Genomic DNA, 16,420 nt, shown 5'->3' with positions numbered 1-16,420 from the left:
AGCTAAATAATGCTATATGTATATTAATGCTTCATTAAGTTACATTCAATAGCCTTGACACATTTACCATTTTTAAAGAACAGAATATGTTGCTTTGTTTACTCCTGCATTAGAAAGGACACTTTATGAGACTCAGGAGGTTTGAATGGGGGCATGCTTTAGTCAAGGCACTTGATTTTTCAGGATCTCGATTTTATCATTTGTTATTTGGAGGAATTGGATTAGATCAAAAAAACCTGTACAGATATTGTACATTTATCCACAATAAGGCCATGCGGGGTGCTACTTATTAAAAGTATTTAGTTGGAGGGGTACCTGGGTGGCTCAGTCAGTTAAGCATCTGACTTAGCTCAGGTCATGATCTCACAGTCCATGATTTCAAGCCCCACGTCAGGCTCTGTGCTGACAGCGCTCTCCCTCTCTCTCTGCCCCTCCCCCACTAGCACTCTGTCTGTCTCTCAAAAATAAAATAAAAACATTAAATTTTTTAAAAATTAAAAACAAGTATTTAGTTGGAAAAAATCTTTCATCATCTGGAGTTTATAGAGGAAAATAACATTGAAAGGGATTCAGGGTGGTGGAAGGATTGGTACTCACTAGGCTAGATGCTTGCTTTCTAGGTTTCTTTTAATGGAAGTATTCTGTGATGTATTCATTTATTGTGTAAATACTTTCTTACTTGCCATATGTTTATCATTTTTACACTCCTATGATTTGAATGTTTTCACATCCCACTTTTTCTTTTGAATGTCTTGTCAGATGGTGTATCAAGAGCTGGAGCTGCCTTTTTTAATGAAGTTCGAAATGCAGTATTTGGCAAGGTAGCGCAAAATTCAATCCGAAGAATAGCCAGAAATGTCTTTCTCCATCTTCACAACCTGGATCTGGCTTTCCATCTGAGTAGACAGACAGGAGCTTTATCAAAAGCTATTGACAGAGGGACAAGGGGTATCAGTTTTGTCCTGAGTGCTTTAGTATTTAATCTTCTTCCCATCATGTTCGAGGTGACTCTTGTCAGTGGTATTTTGGTAAGTAAAAAATTTTTCATAACAAGCTTTTATCTTATATTCTCATTGGAAGCTATTTAGTACTGGAAGCTGTAGTCCTATTGAATGCTCATGGTTTGAAAGCAAAATTCCACGGTACCAGAAGGATTATGCAGTTTATTTAATTATTTTGCTACAGGCTTCAAAGGACCATTTAAAATCTTTATCATGTTGTTATTGTAAAGAGCTGGTCACTTCTACACATAGATCAGTCATTTAGTGCTTGTAATTTTTTTGTTAATAGAGATTTTTGTATATGACTTTGGACTGGTATACTCAGATTATCTAGATTTTTATTCACCATTTATAACATTTAAGCAATTTCATATTTTGTAATTAAGACTGTATATATACGTTTTATTCCTCTTAAGGCTTATTGCATTATTTTTATCCTAGCATATGATGGTAGTATCAATGTGGCAAGTATAGTGTGGCTTTCTTCCCTTGTTACCTAAAGTAGCTTTTCTAAGGTATTTGATTTCTCACAAAATTATTTATTTATACAATTCCCATCAACATATTTCTATTAAAATCTTTTGATTGATATTTGCTGTTACATATTATAAGCTATTTGCAAGAACAGTGACTGTTTATCATTTCTTATTTTGCCTTCTCCAGTATTATAGATGTGGTGCCCATTTTGCATTAGTAACCCTCGGGACACTTGGTGCATACACAGCATTCACAGTTGCTGTTACACGGTGGAGGTAAAGTATTTCCTAGAGGCCAGTCAAGGTTCAGAAATTAGTTACATTTACATAGCAAAAATTTCATGCCTATGTGAATCTTTGTCTTACAGAACTAGATTTAGAATAGAGATGAACAAAGCAGATAATGATGCAGGTAATGCTGCCATAGACTCACTGCTGAATTATGAAACTGTGAAGGTAATATGTTTAATTATACTTCCTCTCCCTTTCACACTGCACAGAGATTTGTTCTGCCATTTAGCTGAATAGGTGCTGTAAGTTAGAGCTTCAGATTAGGATAGGATCTCTAAGTGTGATGAAATAATTGTACTTTATTATTTTTCTTTATTTGGAAATTCTCCTCTCTTTCCACCTCAGTTTTTGTGTGGCAACATCAGAATTTTACCTTCTGAATTAATTTGTAAGTGATGAGTATATTTAGCATCTTGATTCAGAATTAACACTAAGCTAATCAAACTGACATGTAAGGTCTTGACTGTCCCTCAGAGGACCTAGCATATAGTGATTTTCATTAATTCTCATTTATGTGTCCATTTTTCCATTTAACAAATATTCCTGAATGGTTCTTGTGTCCAAAGCACTACACTGAGTCCTGTGATGGGGAAGTGTGGTAAAAATGATTGATAAAAGGCTTGCCCTCCCAGAATTAAGTCCCGTAAATTGGGAGAATTATAGTTAAGTATGCAGTTGACTATAAAAGAAAGCATAAAGTGGTGGGGGCAATGAGAACTGTCAGTTCAGTCTCAGAGGATCGGGGAAGAAAGCTTTGTAAAGGAAGTGCCATTAACACTTTTTTTTAGATTTGGTTTTAAATTAACCAGGCCTTCAGTAAATATGCGATGAATTTTATGGACTTTTCAAATATAGTTCATTGTGGAAAACTGCAGGAGTACCATAGCTCAATGTATTGAAAGTTTTTAAAGTGGAGTATGGCAATACAAAATTGAATCCATACATAAAGTCTGATGAAAAGGATACTAATCACTTAAGAGAAAAATTATAATTGTACTTGCATGTAATAACTATTTTTGTATATTTTGTAGTATTTTAATAATGAGAACTATGAAGCACAAAGATATGATAGATTTCTGAAGACATATGAGACTGCTTCATTGAAAAGTACCTCTACTCTGGCTATGCTGAACTTTGGTCAAAGTGCTATTTTCAGTGTTGGTTTAACGGCTATTATGGTGCTCGCCAGTCAGGGAATCGTGGCAGGTAATAGATCTGCAGTTTTCACATTTATAGATGTTTTTCTTAACCTTTATAAATAAGGATTGATGAAAGGAATGTATATATTAGTCTTAGTTATAAAGCATATTTAATAAAGTGCTTTAACATCCTTGGATTACTTTCCTTTTTATATCAGAATGTGTTTTCTTAATTGTATAATAATGTTTTTTTTTTTTTAACTTCCTTTTGTTTGACACTACAAGTTTAGCACTGGCTCCCTCATTAATTAGAACTACTGTTTATCCATTTTGTGAGGCTACATATTGATTCTTTCAGGAGTAAATTCTTTTTTTAGCATCTGATATTTCTAATTTCTCTTGTAGACCTGGAAAGCAATGTAATTAATTTAGTGTTTAGTCCAAAGGACTAAAATGCACCACACATTCTTTTTACAATTACAAGTTACATTTTAATCTTTCTATTAATTTTACATTTGCAAAACATTTCAAAAGTGAATAATGTCTCTGCCTCTTTTCTGTAATCTGCTCACTCAGTTAAGATTTATTCATTCACTGTGACCTTAATATATGGTTTATCATTCCCAATCATGATACCCATTTGTTCCAATTTTTAATATATACTTAATTTTTTTTTTCTATTTCACATTGCAAAGAAACTTGCTAGTGTCTTAGGAAGAAAGGAGAGAGATATTTAGCCATCCATTTCTATCTTCACTTAAACCATTCTTTTTTTGTGTGCGTATATTATGTATAGTGTATGGGTAGGTGGTTCCCATTCCACTTATATCAAGTTCTCTATATTCCTAAATCATGAATTAAAATGCCTTTAAATTTGCATAGACCTTAAGAGTTACTGGTTATGTACATTTTATGCTATGAAAATTATAGCATAAATTTTTAAAATGTATTATAGTTATAGAATATTATATTCCAGACTAATAAAGTTCTCTATCTTAAGCTGGAAAAGTTTATAACATCTAAAATACCTTTTTTTTCTTCTGTCAACTACATATTAAGGTACCCTTACTGTTGGAGATCTAGTAATGGTGAATGGACTGCTTTTTCAACTTTCATTGCCCCTTAACTTTCTGGGGACTGTATATAGAGAAACTAGACAAGCACTGATAGATATGAACACCTTGTTTACTCTACTCAAAGTAGACACTCGAATTAAAGTAAGTAATCTATTTAGTACCTTTTAAACAGCATGTGAGTATCATCCCATTAATAGGATTATTCTAAGGGAATATTCTTACATCACCATGTTAGCAAACCAGTTTCTTTTTTGCAGGAATTGGGGCTATGATGTGTATTAAGAGGTTGTTAGAGCTTTTACTTCCATGTTTAGAAACCTTACAATGTTAGCAAAGAATATTATACCTAGAAGCTAAATTTTGTTAACTTGAATTATTTGTACTTGCACCTGATTTACTTTTGCTAATCATGGTATAAAATGTGTGATTGCCTTTCCTCATGTCCTAAACATCCTTACTCCCCTGCCTACCATCCCTCTACCTGCCTCCCAAAATTGCTCAAAAATCAAAACATTTAGGAGTTCTTGACCTTAGTGAGGAGTTAAAAAAAAAAAACTTTAAAAGCATGCTTGGAAGTGGTCTAACACTACTTATAAACCTCCTCTTTCCCCATTTTTTCCCTTTTTCTGTGAATTAGAAAATTGTCTACATAGCTGTAGTCTACATGGTATATAAAGTGGCTTTTTTTCTCTTCCCTACTAGGACAAGGCAATGGCATCTCCCATTCAGATCACACCACAGACATCTACGGTTGTCTTTGATAATGTGCATTTTGAATATGTTGAGGGGCAGAAAGTCCTTGATGGAGTATCTTTTGAAGTCCCTGCAGGAAAGAAAGTGGCCATTGTAGGAGGTAGTGGGTCAGGGTGGGTAATTTAGTTATTTATAAAATTCTACATCATTGATTGATGATTCCCAATGTAATATTTTTCCTTTATCATAAAAAGATTACAGTGGTTTAAAACAGGGATTCCCTAATGCCAGTAAGAGCTAATTAACCTTTCCTTGTCTTCAATTTCAGAAAAAGCACAATAGTAAGGCTGTTGTTTCGCTTCTATGAGCCTCAAAAGGGTAACATTTACCTTGCTGGTCAAAATATACAAGATGTGAGCCTGGAAAGCCTTCGGCGGGCAGTGGGAGTAGTACCTCAGGTATTTAAAAAAGGAAGAAAACCTATTTGGGGAAAAACTTACTGGGTTGGTAGATTTTTGTTAGAATAATTTGAATCCAAAGAGTATATTGCTAACTAAGTAGGAAGCATTAGACCCTACAGGTAAATTCTGTTACCAAAAAGCCTTAAAAAAATGTGAATGAAAAATCTGAATGATGGAAAAAAATTTTTTTAGATCTTAGAAAGATAGCATAATATAATGGAAAGAGCCCAGGCTAGAATCAGACAGATATGGATTCTAACCCTAGCTCTAACCCTTGTAAGTTCTGTGGTCTTGGTCCTCAGTTTATCTTTAAAGTAAGGATAATAACCATCTGTCTTATAGGATAGAATTTTTATGGATTAGAGACAATATCTATAAAGCACTAAGCACAGTATCCATCACATAATGCTCAGTAATTTAAAGCTATTACTATAATTTTGAACAGTTTTTGACATAGTGAATTTATTTATTTATAAAATTTTCTTTAATATCTATTTAATTTTGAGAGAGAGATAGAGCACGAAAGGGGGAGCGGCAGAGAGAGAGAGGGAGACCCAGATCCAAAGCAGGCTCCAGGCTCTGAGCTGTCAGCACGGAGCCCAGTTGGGGGGCTCAAACTCAAAAACCATGAGATCATGACCTGAGCCAATGTCGGACGCTTAACCAACTGAACCACCCAGGTACCCCAATGTAGTGAATTTATAAAACTTAGAAAAGCAGTTTGGTTATCTGCTTCCATGTTTATGCCTTGTTTACCACTGACTTCTTAGAACCACCTACAGTGCCTGCCCCATAGCAAGCATTTAACAAATATTTGTTGAATGACTTTAGGGGAAAAATAAATTCTGAGCAAAATCTGAGAAGACAAGGATGCCTTATAGGATGTAAATTTTTCTTATGCTAAAAGCCAACAGAGAGACCCGGAAACTAGTTTCAGACTAGAACCTGAATTAAACTCCTAGGAGAACTGTAAGAAAGGGATCAGACAGGGATATGTAGCTTATAAAAGGTCTCTAAGTGATCTGACACATGCCACTCTGCCCCGTCCTCCCTCTTTTTCACTGAGAATCCCAAATGTTAGTGTGCATGAATCGCCTAGGGAGATTATTGAAATTCCAGCTCTTTCACACACCTTAATTCTAATTTAGGAGGGCTGTGTGGGGCCCAGAACCCTGCATTTTTGAATATGCTTCCTACATGATTCTGATATAGATAATTCACAATAGACTTTATGTTGAGAAACACTAACCTAAACTGTATATCAAGTGAAAATATATATGGTTAATAAAAAGACGCTGATCCTCACTGGAGGCCTTACCAATGTAAATTAAATCAACAACGGGATACCATTTTTCACCTGTCAGCAAGGATTTTAGAATTCATAATGTGCAGTTTGGGCAAGGCTGTGTAAAATGGCTAGTCTGGTGTTTGTCTGGTGTAAGTATACAGCTTTCCTGACAAGCAGCAAGAGCCAGAAGAATATTCAAATCCTTTATTCCAATAATTCTGCCTCTAGGATGTTTTAGTAAGGAAATAAACAGAGATGTGAACAGATTTTTATATGCAAAGATGGTCATTACAGTATTATTTTTAATATCAGAAGTTAAAAACATATTTATAATAACAGAAGTTGAAAACAGTGTAAATATCCAAAACAATAAGTAGATGGTTAAATTATCACCATAGAATCAAGTGGCAAAAAGCCATTTATAAATGAGCTGTTTGTAAAGAATATTGAGTGTCATGGAAAAATACTCAGATAAAAGTTTGTTGAAAAAGAGGATACCAAGCAAAATATAAAATCTCAATTTTATAATATTAAAGGAATACATGTTAAGTAGAGGAGAAAGGAGAAAACACACCAAATGTTAATAGCAGTTATCACTACATGATAGGATTATGGATTATTTAATTAATTTTTATTTTACCATATTTTTTGAATTTTCAAAGTTTCCAGATAGCATTTATTAACTCTTCTGAATATAAAATATTTAAAAATAAGTATTTTCTTTTTATAGAACTTCAAGCTTATTGGGGTTAAGTACCATCTCAATATAAAAACTTTTTTATATTAGTAGTTGGCTTAAAATGTTTAAAATATTATTTGAAGTAATACCTGAAACTCTGGGGCTGATTGTGATATTAAAGAAGATATTAATTATCTTGGTTAAGGTAAAGTAATGGAGCCATTTTATTTCATTTTACTAACTGTTGCCTTTCAGCCATTTAGAGACTAAGTCAGAATAAGATGAAATATCAAATGAATGCTTGCAGTGAACTTTCTCCAAAAAATATCTATGGTGTATAAATCCTTTGTTTTCTGTGTCCAGTTTAAAAGCTTCTGAGGAACATATAACATATTCAGCCTCATTAGTAATTAGGGAAGTGCTAATTTAAACGAAAAGCAATTTTTACCCACAAAAGTAGCAACAACTGAAACTTATTAATATGCAGGCCTGTTGAGAAAACAGGGACCTGACAAGCTCATAAAATATGGGTTGAAGTGTGTATACTGTTGGAGCATTTTGGAAGACAGGCAGTACTCTCAAAGGATGAATGTATGCTTCCCTTTTAACTCATCAGTCTACTCCTAGGAATCCTTCTTACAGAAATACACAAGTGCACAAAGTCCTATATGTAATGCTATTTTATTCCAACATTGTAGTAGCAAAAATTTGGAACCTACATTAATGTCTATCAATAGAGAAATAAATAAATACATTGTTAGTATCGTACAACTATTAAAAACAGTGAGGTAGGATTACTGATGTGAACAATTTCCAGGGTATGTTAAGTGAAAAATGCAATTTATAAAATTATATATTTATAGATATAGATACAGTATGACTCCCCTATGTGAAAAAAAAAGTGTATGGCATATAAATGTATCAAAAATCTGGATTGATACTCAATACATTATTCATGGTGATTAGTACTGGGGGGGAAATGGGATTGCAGGGATGAGGGGGATGATAAAGGGGTTATATTTTACTCTTTATGTCTTTACTAAATTGTTTGAATTTTTTATAATGGATATACATGTATATGTATGTATACATAAATCTGCTCCAGGATGCTGTCCTCTTCCACAATACTATTTACTACAACCTCTTATATGGAAACATCCATGCTTCACCTGAGGAAGTGTATACAGTGGCAAAATTAGCTGGACTCCATGATTCAATTCTTCGAATGCCACATGGATATGACACACAAGTAGGGGAACGAGGACTCAAACTTTCAGGTAATCAGATTTTAGATCTGTCCCATTGTATAGAGCCATTTTCTATAAAATGTAATGACAGAGTACATACCGAGTGCTCATCCAGTCACTTTCAAGAAGGTCTCAGCCATCACTGCAAATAATGTTGGAAATAACTTCTCAAGTCATGCAGATGTTTTTTGTTTTGTTTTGTTTTCACTTGCAGCTGCAAATGGTAAGTACTTAATAGTAGATTACTGATATGTGCTCAGATCAATGTTAACTTATTATCCATAATTTTAATATTAAAGGAAAGCCAAGATCATTATTCACCTGAGAAAGTACTAAGAGGAGGCAAAAGTAATTTTATAGTAAATAGTGTATCTCATCATAATTTCCTAGTTTGTTGTGGGATGTTTTCAGTGCTTTAGACTTCCTTACACTTGATATACTTAACTGCTGTAGTTTCTTTACAGTTAACTTCATTTTCATGTTCTTGTTGGTTCAGTGATCAAGTAAATTTTGGGGCTTGTAGGTTTCTATTTAAGTGTTTAATAATGAGATTGCTAGGTTTAATAATCATTATCTTATAAAAACTGAATTTTTGGGGCGCCTGGTGGCTCAGTCAGTTAAGCATCCGACTTCAGCTCAGGTCACGATCTCACGGTCCGTGAATTCAAGCCCCGCGTCGGGCTCCGGGCTGGTGGCTCGGAGCCTGGAGCCTGCTTCCTATTCTGTGTCTCCCTCTCTCTCTGCCCCTCCCCCATTCATGCTCTGTCTCTCTCTGTCTCAAAAATAAATAAACGTTAAAAACAAAACTGAATTTTTTTGGAGGATCCATAAAAATATTTTTTCACCAAAAATTATTTGAATTCCAGAAGTGTAATGCTATCTAATGCCTAAAAGTATTACTGTAACTCATATAAATACACTATACCCTTTACATTTATTCTCCACTCTAGTTTAATTTAGGGAGGAAATGCGTAGATTAAGGATGGAGGTGAGGCGAAAAGAAAATGAAGAATACTCCATGAATTTTAATGAGTCCCCATTCGTTTTCATTACAAACTGGCTTCATTTATTCACAACATTGATTAGGTACATACTATGTACAAGCTAGTATGCTAAATGATTTAAGAGTTAAAAAGATGAAGCAAAAACGGACTTGCTCTCAAGGAATTTGCAGTCCATTAGAAAGTTTTGATCTAGGTTTAGGAAATGTTAAGCAAAGATTGTTTTCAAGTTAGGTTGGTTTATAGTGTTTTTAATTTTTTTACGTTTATTTTTGAGAGGCAGAGAATATGAGTGGGGGAGTGGCAGAGAGGGAGATAGACACCAGATCCGAAGCAGGCTCCAGGCTCTGAGCTGTCAGCACAGAGCCCAATGCAGGGCTTAAACTCACAAACCACAAGATCATGACCTGAGCTGAAGTCTGACGCTTAACCGACTGAGCCACGCAGGTGGCCCCTGTAGTGGTTTTTTTTGATTATCACCTGATAGTATAAGATACTTGCATCATTCCAGTCCCCCTTTATACTTTACCATTGCTCTTAATGGTAGTAGTGTCCAGCTAACCAGACCACCTCCAGATGATTTGTCCAGTTGCCTAATTCTAAAGATATACAAGTTTTCACATAGTATAAACTAGGCCTCTCAATATATGACTGCTTCAGATAGTTATGCCACATGCCATTTTCCAATTAAATTTTTCCTATCTGCATGCCTTTGGGAGTAAGAATGGCTAAAGAAATTGTATTCTTACCTAATACCCATCGCCTTACAGCTAGACCTCTCTGAATGAGCATTTGTATTATTTAGTGTCTATGCTAATATTTATGGTAGGGAACAAACAAATGTTTCTTCTTCAATTTCCAAAATTCTATTGAATAGAATTGAAACTGAGTTGGTTTCTGCTTGAAATTTGGGAGGCATGTCTAAACTAGTCCTTCCTCTGAGTATCTACTTCTTTTAGGCGCTTTCTGCCACTGAGTTGCCAGGTGGATAAGCAGATAGTTCTGGCATGATGCCTGCTTTGATAGGAGAATTTTGATCTTATTGAATGGGGAAGAATGTGGATAGTATAAATATAAACTTATGTACTAGTATTAGACATAAGGAGCTCCCTTTACTGGTTGGAAATAATAATTGCAGAAGAAATATAAAGTGTACCAATAAATAGGTGGAGCTTGCTTCCTGAAGAGGTTACTGAAGCTGAAAAATACAAGTTTGTTCAGACATTGATAAATTACTGGATAACAGAAAAGAAGCCAAGAGGGGCATATTCAGCAAAACATCATCTTCTATATTTCCAACTGTAGTTTTGTGTAAGATTGATGACTTTAGACCTACTTCCCTTCCCAGTAAGGGAGGAAAAGATTTCTTTGTTTTCACTAGAGTATATTTAGGAATAAATATGGGCTTGCATATTATGATAGGAAGAGCATTGGCATGAGAGTCAGGTCTAGCCCAGATTCCACTGGAATTTGTTCTGTGACCTTGACTAAACCCAGTAAACCTTTCTGGGTCTCTGTTCCTTTCTGTTTTAAAATTCTGCTTTTCTAGAGACCATAGCAAGTAACTAAGGTGAAATACGAGGTATCGAGTATATACCTTTAACTTTGAAGTGTGCAATAAAAGTAATATCTTCCAGAAAAAATCCTTGAGAAGAATACTGGCTGAATGGTACTTTTTTGTTAAGAAATAAATTTATTTCTTTATTTGTTGTAAGTTTTATTTTAAATGTTTATTTATTTTTGAGAGAGAGATAGAGTGTGAGTAGAGGAGGGGCAGAGAGAGGGGGAGACAGAATCCCAAGCAGGCTCCGTGCTGCCAGCACAGAGCCCGATGCAGGGCTTGAATTCGTGAACCATGAGATCATGACCGAAGCTGAAACCAAGAGTCAGATGTTTAACCAACTGAGTCACCCAGGTGCCCCTTTGTTTGTTTGTTTGTTTGTTTGTTTGTTTGTTTGTTTAGAGAGAGAGAGAGAGAGAGAAGGTACAAGGGAGAGGCAGAGAGAGAGAAGGGCAAGCAGTTTCTGCACTCTCGGTGCAGAGCCTGATGTGGGACTCAAATTCACGAACCATGAGATCATGACCTGAGCCAGAATCAAGAGTCAGACGCTTTAAGCGACTGAGCCACCCAGGCACCCCAAGAAATACATTTAGATATTCAGTTTTGTGTTTTCCAAGATTCCAGGTTTCAGATATTGAATTTAGTTTTGTCTTTGTTAGTTCTCTAATATTGAAATTGTTCTGAGATGCTGTCAATTGGGAAGTAATATAAAGTAACATATGTAATGAGCATATTTACGGTGAGAGGAATAATTGTGGAATCAAAGCTGTTACTTCTCCTTTTTCTCTTTACCTGCCACAAAGTCAGAATCCAGAATTATATTTATGTTCCAGAGCAGAGTGTATAGTTTGTCAAAGGATATCATATATGAACTTAAACTCTTAAAACTGAGTAAAATGAACAGTGATCAGAGGTAAATGTTAAAGGCATTACTTGGTGGTTATGATCAGTGGAAATACTAGAAACATAAAATGTTGTTATGTTATATATCCTTAAACTAAATTTTTCTTTACCAGGAGGAGAAAAGCAAAGAGTAGCAATTGCAAGAGCCATTTTGAAGGACCCCCCAGTCATTCTCTATGATGAAGCCACTTCATCATTAGATTCAATTACTGAAGAGGTAAATGATGATGAAAATGCCATGCTCTTCAATTCTCAATGCTTAACTTTTCTCCTTGGAAGTTTCAGTAAAATGGCTACATTCTTTTGTATTCTGAATGAACTTCAGTAGGAGGTAGGATAGAGCAAAATACCTGGCCCTTTTCCCCTATATAGCAAGTATTGATAACTATCAAGAATGCTAAGTTGCATTGAACTATCACATTGCTAAGTCCATTTGCAAAAGTGTCTCCTTTTAGAACCTTGTGACTGTTGTATCATCCTTGCCTCTTGAAAAGCTTGTAAGACTTGCCTACTCTGCTGCAAAGGAAAAACATTTTAGTCTTTCTGCCATTGCCACTTAACACTCATGAAAACAGGTCGTGTAAATTATTGTGACAGTATACACCAGAAAGCCTTTCACTTATCATGGAGCAACTCACTGATAGTAAAAGTCAGGCACACACAGCCTGTGGTGGTAGTATAAATTTATATTCATTTCACAAAAAAGGTTTTGCAGCACCAAGATGTTTTGCAGTCACAAGATGTTGTGACACCTGATGTCATGGTACTACCCAGCAACTACATTATACTTCATAACAACATCTTTGTATTAAATATAAAAGTCTTAATAATAATGGCAATTTCATGAATGGATCCCCTTAATCTAGAACTGAAAATAGGCATATGTTATCTGTTACCTCCATTCACCTACATTTTACTCAAATATGTAGTAAAAACCTAGTGTTGAAGCATATGCCTAATTTCAGCTTTACAGCATGTATGGGATAATATTTGCATGTGTAGTTAAGTTTCAGGGCATATTATTTGATCTGCCATATGTTTAAAATAGTTTAATATCTAAGTGGCTTGTTTAGCATGAGGATTTGTTATATTTAAAGGGAACCTTAAGCAGGACCACACCCATTCATAGGCAAAATAGGAATCTGCTTACAAGAACTGTATACCTAAAAGTGTATCATTCACATTTACCACAAATTATAATTCTTAACAGTAATGTATCTTTATTATCTTCCAGAGTATAACCCAATAAGAGCTAGTAGACAATTCCCCACCAAGGGAATGAGTTACTAGAAGATTTGGTAAATTTTAATGGGCCTCTTTTAAAAGGTCCAGAGCACTTAGTAGGATGTCAGACCTTAAGTTTTTGAGAATAAGGACAATGAGTCCCCACAGACATCACAATTTTTCTTAGAATTGGCCCTGCACGTAATTTTTAGTCTGCCCTAGTAAAATATAAGGTCTTCCCTCCTGGGTAACCATCTACTCTTGATCATTTTATTCCTTTAATAAATACAATGTTTAGAAATATCTTTAGGGAGCCATTGGATATATGCCCAGCCCCACACTGCTATTTCCATCCTGCTAGGTATACTTAGACCTGTATTTCCAAGTATAACTGAATATATACACAACTCCCTTATACTTTAAAGGCAGTAAACAAAAATGTGTTTTGCAATGGATTCTTAAATACAGAGAGCAAATTGGTGCTTGCCACAGGGGAGGTTGGTGGGAGGATGGGTGAAATAGATAAAGGGGATTAACTCATCATGATGAGCACTGAATAGCGCATAAAATTATTGAATCAGGGTTGCCTGGGTGGCTCAGTTGGTTGAGCATCCAACTCTTGATTTCAGCTCAGGTCATGATCAGGGCTGTGGGATCGAGCCCTGCATCGGGCTCTGTGCTGAACATGGAGCCTGCTTAAGACTCACACTCTCTGTCTTTCTCTCTCTCCTTCTGCCTGTCTCCCCTGTTTGTGCTCGCTTGCTCTCTCAAAAAAAAAAAAAAAACTTTTGAATCATTATATCATATACCTGAAATTAATATAACACTGTTAATTATACTGTAATAAAAAATGTTTTCCACAATTCATTAAGAAGTCAGAATACCTTTTTTCCCTATTTCCTTCCTTTTGCTCTTTATTCAGTTAGGCTCTCCCTGTTGACTATTCAGGGCCAATGTCTCAGAGTCATTCCCTCTGTTTATAACTGGGCAGTTTGGCCCATTTCTTCTGAATCTTGGATATTTTGGGGAAAATGGATTCTAAAAACTTGCTTTTCAGAATTCTTTTGACAAAGGTAGCCCCTCGCCATTTCAACGTGCCTTCTATAGAATGCTTGTGATCAAAATAGGCCAGAGGTGTTGGGAAGAAGCTGTCCTTGCTTCTGTGGCAAGGGGAAATGGAGCTAGACATTTCATTCTCAGCTTTATTTCATTGTCTTCTGAAGTGACAACTTTGCTGTGTAAGCAAAGGTGAAAAAAAAAACCTTTTTTTTTTTCAGTTCATCATGACATAAGAGTTTTTGTTCTTTTAAAATTTTTAGTTTCAGTATAGTTAACATAGAGTGTTATATTAGTTTCAGGTGTACAATTTAGTGATTCAACAATTTGATACATCATTCAATACTTATCACAACAATTGCACTCCTTAATTCCCATTACCAATTTCATCCATCCTCCCAACCACCTCCCCTCTGATAAGCATCAGTTTCTTTTCTATAGTTAAGAGTCTGCTTCTTGATTTGTCTCTGTCTCATTCTTTTTTCCTTTGCTTGTTTTGTTTCTTAAATTCCTCTTATGAGTAAAATCATATGGTATTTGTCTTTTTTTCTGACTGGCATATTTCACTTAGCATTATACTTTGTAGCTCCATGCATGTCATTGCAAATATCAGGATTTCATTTTTTTTATGGCTGAATTATTTTCCATTGTATATTTAAATAATTTTTTCTAATTTATAAAAATGGGCAGAAGACATAAACAGACATTTCTCCAAAGAATACATCCAGATAGCAGACAGACACATGAAAAGATGCTCAATATCACTCATCATCAAGGAATTGCAAATCAGAACTACAATGAGATATCACCTCACACAAGTCAGAATGGATAAAATCAAAACCACAAGAAATAACAAGTGTTGGTGAGGATGTGGAAAGAAAGGAACAAAGGTGCCCTGTTGATCAGAATGCAAACTGATGCAGCCCCTCTGGAAAACAGTATGGAGGTTCCTCAAAGTTAAAAATAGAATTACTCTATGACCCAGTAATTGTGCTACTGGTCCAGTAATTGTGATACTGGGTAATTACCCCCAAATTACAAAAACACTAATTGAAGTGATACATGCACCCCTGTGCTTATAACAGCATTATCTACAATAGCCAAGATGTGAAAGCAGCCCAAGTGTCCATCGATCAATGGTACATAAAGAAGTCAGAATACTTTTGAAAGGGAAGTTTGCTCAAGTTAAACATACACAGTTGTCTTTGTTGCCCTTTCCGTCCTCTAAGTTTGAAATAATGAAAAGCAAATGCTTCTGTACCCTTTGAGTCTTTCTATTGATTGTTTTGTAATTTTCTGTATCCTGTTACTTGATTCCTACCTCATTTTATTTTTGTTCTCATAGGCCAGATAAATATAACCAGCATGTTCCTGATATCACTGTATTCATCATTATTATGTTTGTTTTTATGTATAGAAATATCCACCTTCTTCCAGTCTTTGTAATTTTAAGAAATGTTGCCTATCTCAGATAATTTTTCCACAATAATGTGGTTATATTTGCCTTTTCGTGTTGATCAATTTCTCCTCTTCTTAGTAATTATTTACATTAGGGAAAATATTTGGTAGTGGTATAAAGTTTATATAATACAAAATTGGCATTGTATATGTTTCTTTAAGAAATGTATAATTATTTTAATTTACATTTACCTAATAGATTTTTTTCTTACTCTTGTTGTCAAACTTGCAGACTATTCTTGGTGCCATGAGGGATGCAGTCAAACACAGAACTTCTATTTTCATTGCACACAGATTGTCAACAGTGGTTGATGCAGATGAAATCATTGTCTTGGACCAGGTAAAAGATTTAACTTTAAAGTTTAGTATGTGGGAGACTTTTGAGAACTTGGCAGAGTAGGAGGGTCCTGAGCTTACCTGATCCCACAGACACACATAGATAGCCACATGAGTGCAACTAACACAGAAAATACCTAGAAGACTGGCAGAACAGACTTTGCACAGGGAAGGCCATATTGAAAACGGTAGGAGGGGCAGATGCAGTCTGGAACCAAAATCCTACTGAGACTAATCATGAACAGAAGGAACACCACAAGCAGGGAAAAGGGGAGGAGCAGACCCCACACCAAGCACCCCAGGCAAGGGAGAACTACACTGGAAAGACAGGTCCCCATAACATTAGGCTTTGAAAACCATGGGGCTTAACTTTGTGAGTTTTGACAATCATTGGGACTTAATGCCAGGTTCTTTAAAACTCAGCTGGCTTAGCTGTGGGAGGCCCTCAGGGCAATAAGAAATGAAATCCTTTGCCTTAAAGAGCCAGCATAACAAAAAAACCCCCGCCAAGATATAGCATAGAAGGACCA

The 16,420-nt window shown here is 35.4% G+C and overlaps 1 protein-coding gene across 2 annotated transcripts in view; it reads left to right on the top strand.

Annotated features, from left to right (window-relative positions):
• The window catches only part of ABCB7 (ATP binding cassette subfamily B member 7), a 157,701-nt gene that overhangs the window by 123,173 nt on the left and 18,108 nt on the right, over nucleotides 1-16,420 (top strand). Inside the window, exons 6-15 of one of the 2 annotated variants that reach the window (XM_058714547.1) lie at nucleotides 760-1,028; nucleotides 1,665-1,753; nucleotides 1,846-1,933; nucleotides 2,800-2,974; nucleotides 3,967-4,124; nucleotides 4,686-4,849; nucleotides 5,005-5,134; nucleotides 8,210-8,381; nucleotides 11,930-12,033; nucleotides 15,787-15,894. In XM_058714547.1, the coding sequence (XP_058570530.1) occupies nucleotides 760-1,028; nucleotides 1,665-1,753; nucleotides 1,846-1,933; nucleotides 2,800-2,974; nucleotides 3,967-4,124; nucleotides 4,686-4,849; nucleotides 5,005-5,134; nucleotides 8,210-8,381; nucleotides 11,930-12,033; nucleotides 15,787-15,894 (1,457 nt within the window). The remainder of the gene's footprint in view (nucleotides 1-759; nucleotides 1,029-1,664; nucleotides 1,754-1,845; nucleotides 1,934-2,799; nucleotides 2,975-3,966; nucleotides 4,125-4,685; nucleotides 4,850-5,004; nucleotides 5,135-8,209; nucleotides 8,382-11,929; nucleotides 12,034-15,786; nucleotides 15,895-16,420) is intronic. The other variant, XM_058714548.1, reaches the window with a different exon arrangement.

The sequence above is a fragment of the Neofelis nebulosa genome, chromosome X (assembly GCF_028018385.1).
Source record: "Neofelis nebulosa isolate mNeoNeb1 chromosome X, mNeoNeb1.pri, whole genome shotgun sequence".
Classification (NCBI taxonomy): domain Eukaryota; kingdom Metazoa; phylum Chordata; class Mammalia; order Carnivora; family Felidae; genus Neofelis; species Neofelis nebulosa.
Note: the sequence above shows the minus strand (reverse complement) of the source record. Positions and strands in the feature narration are given on the sequence as shown.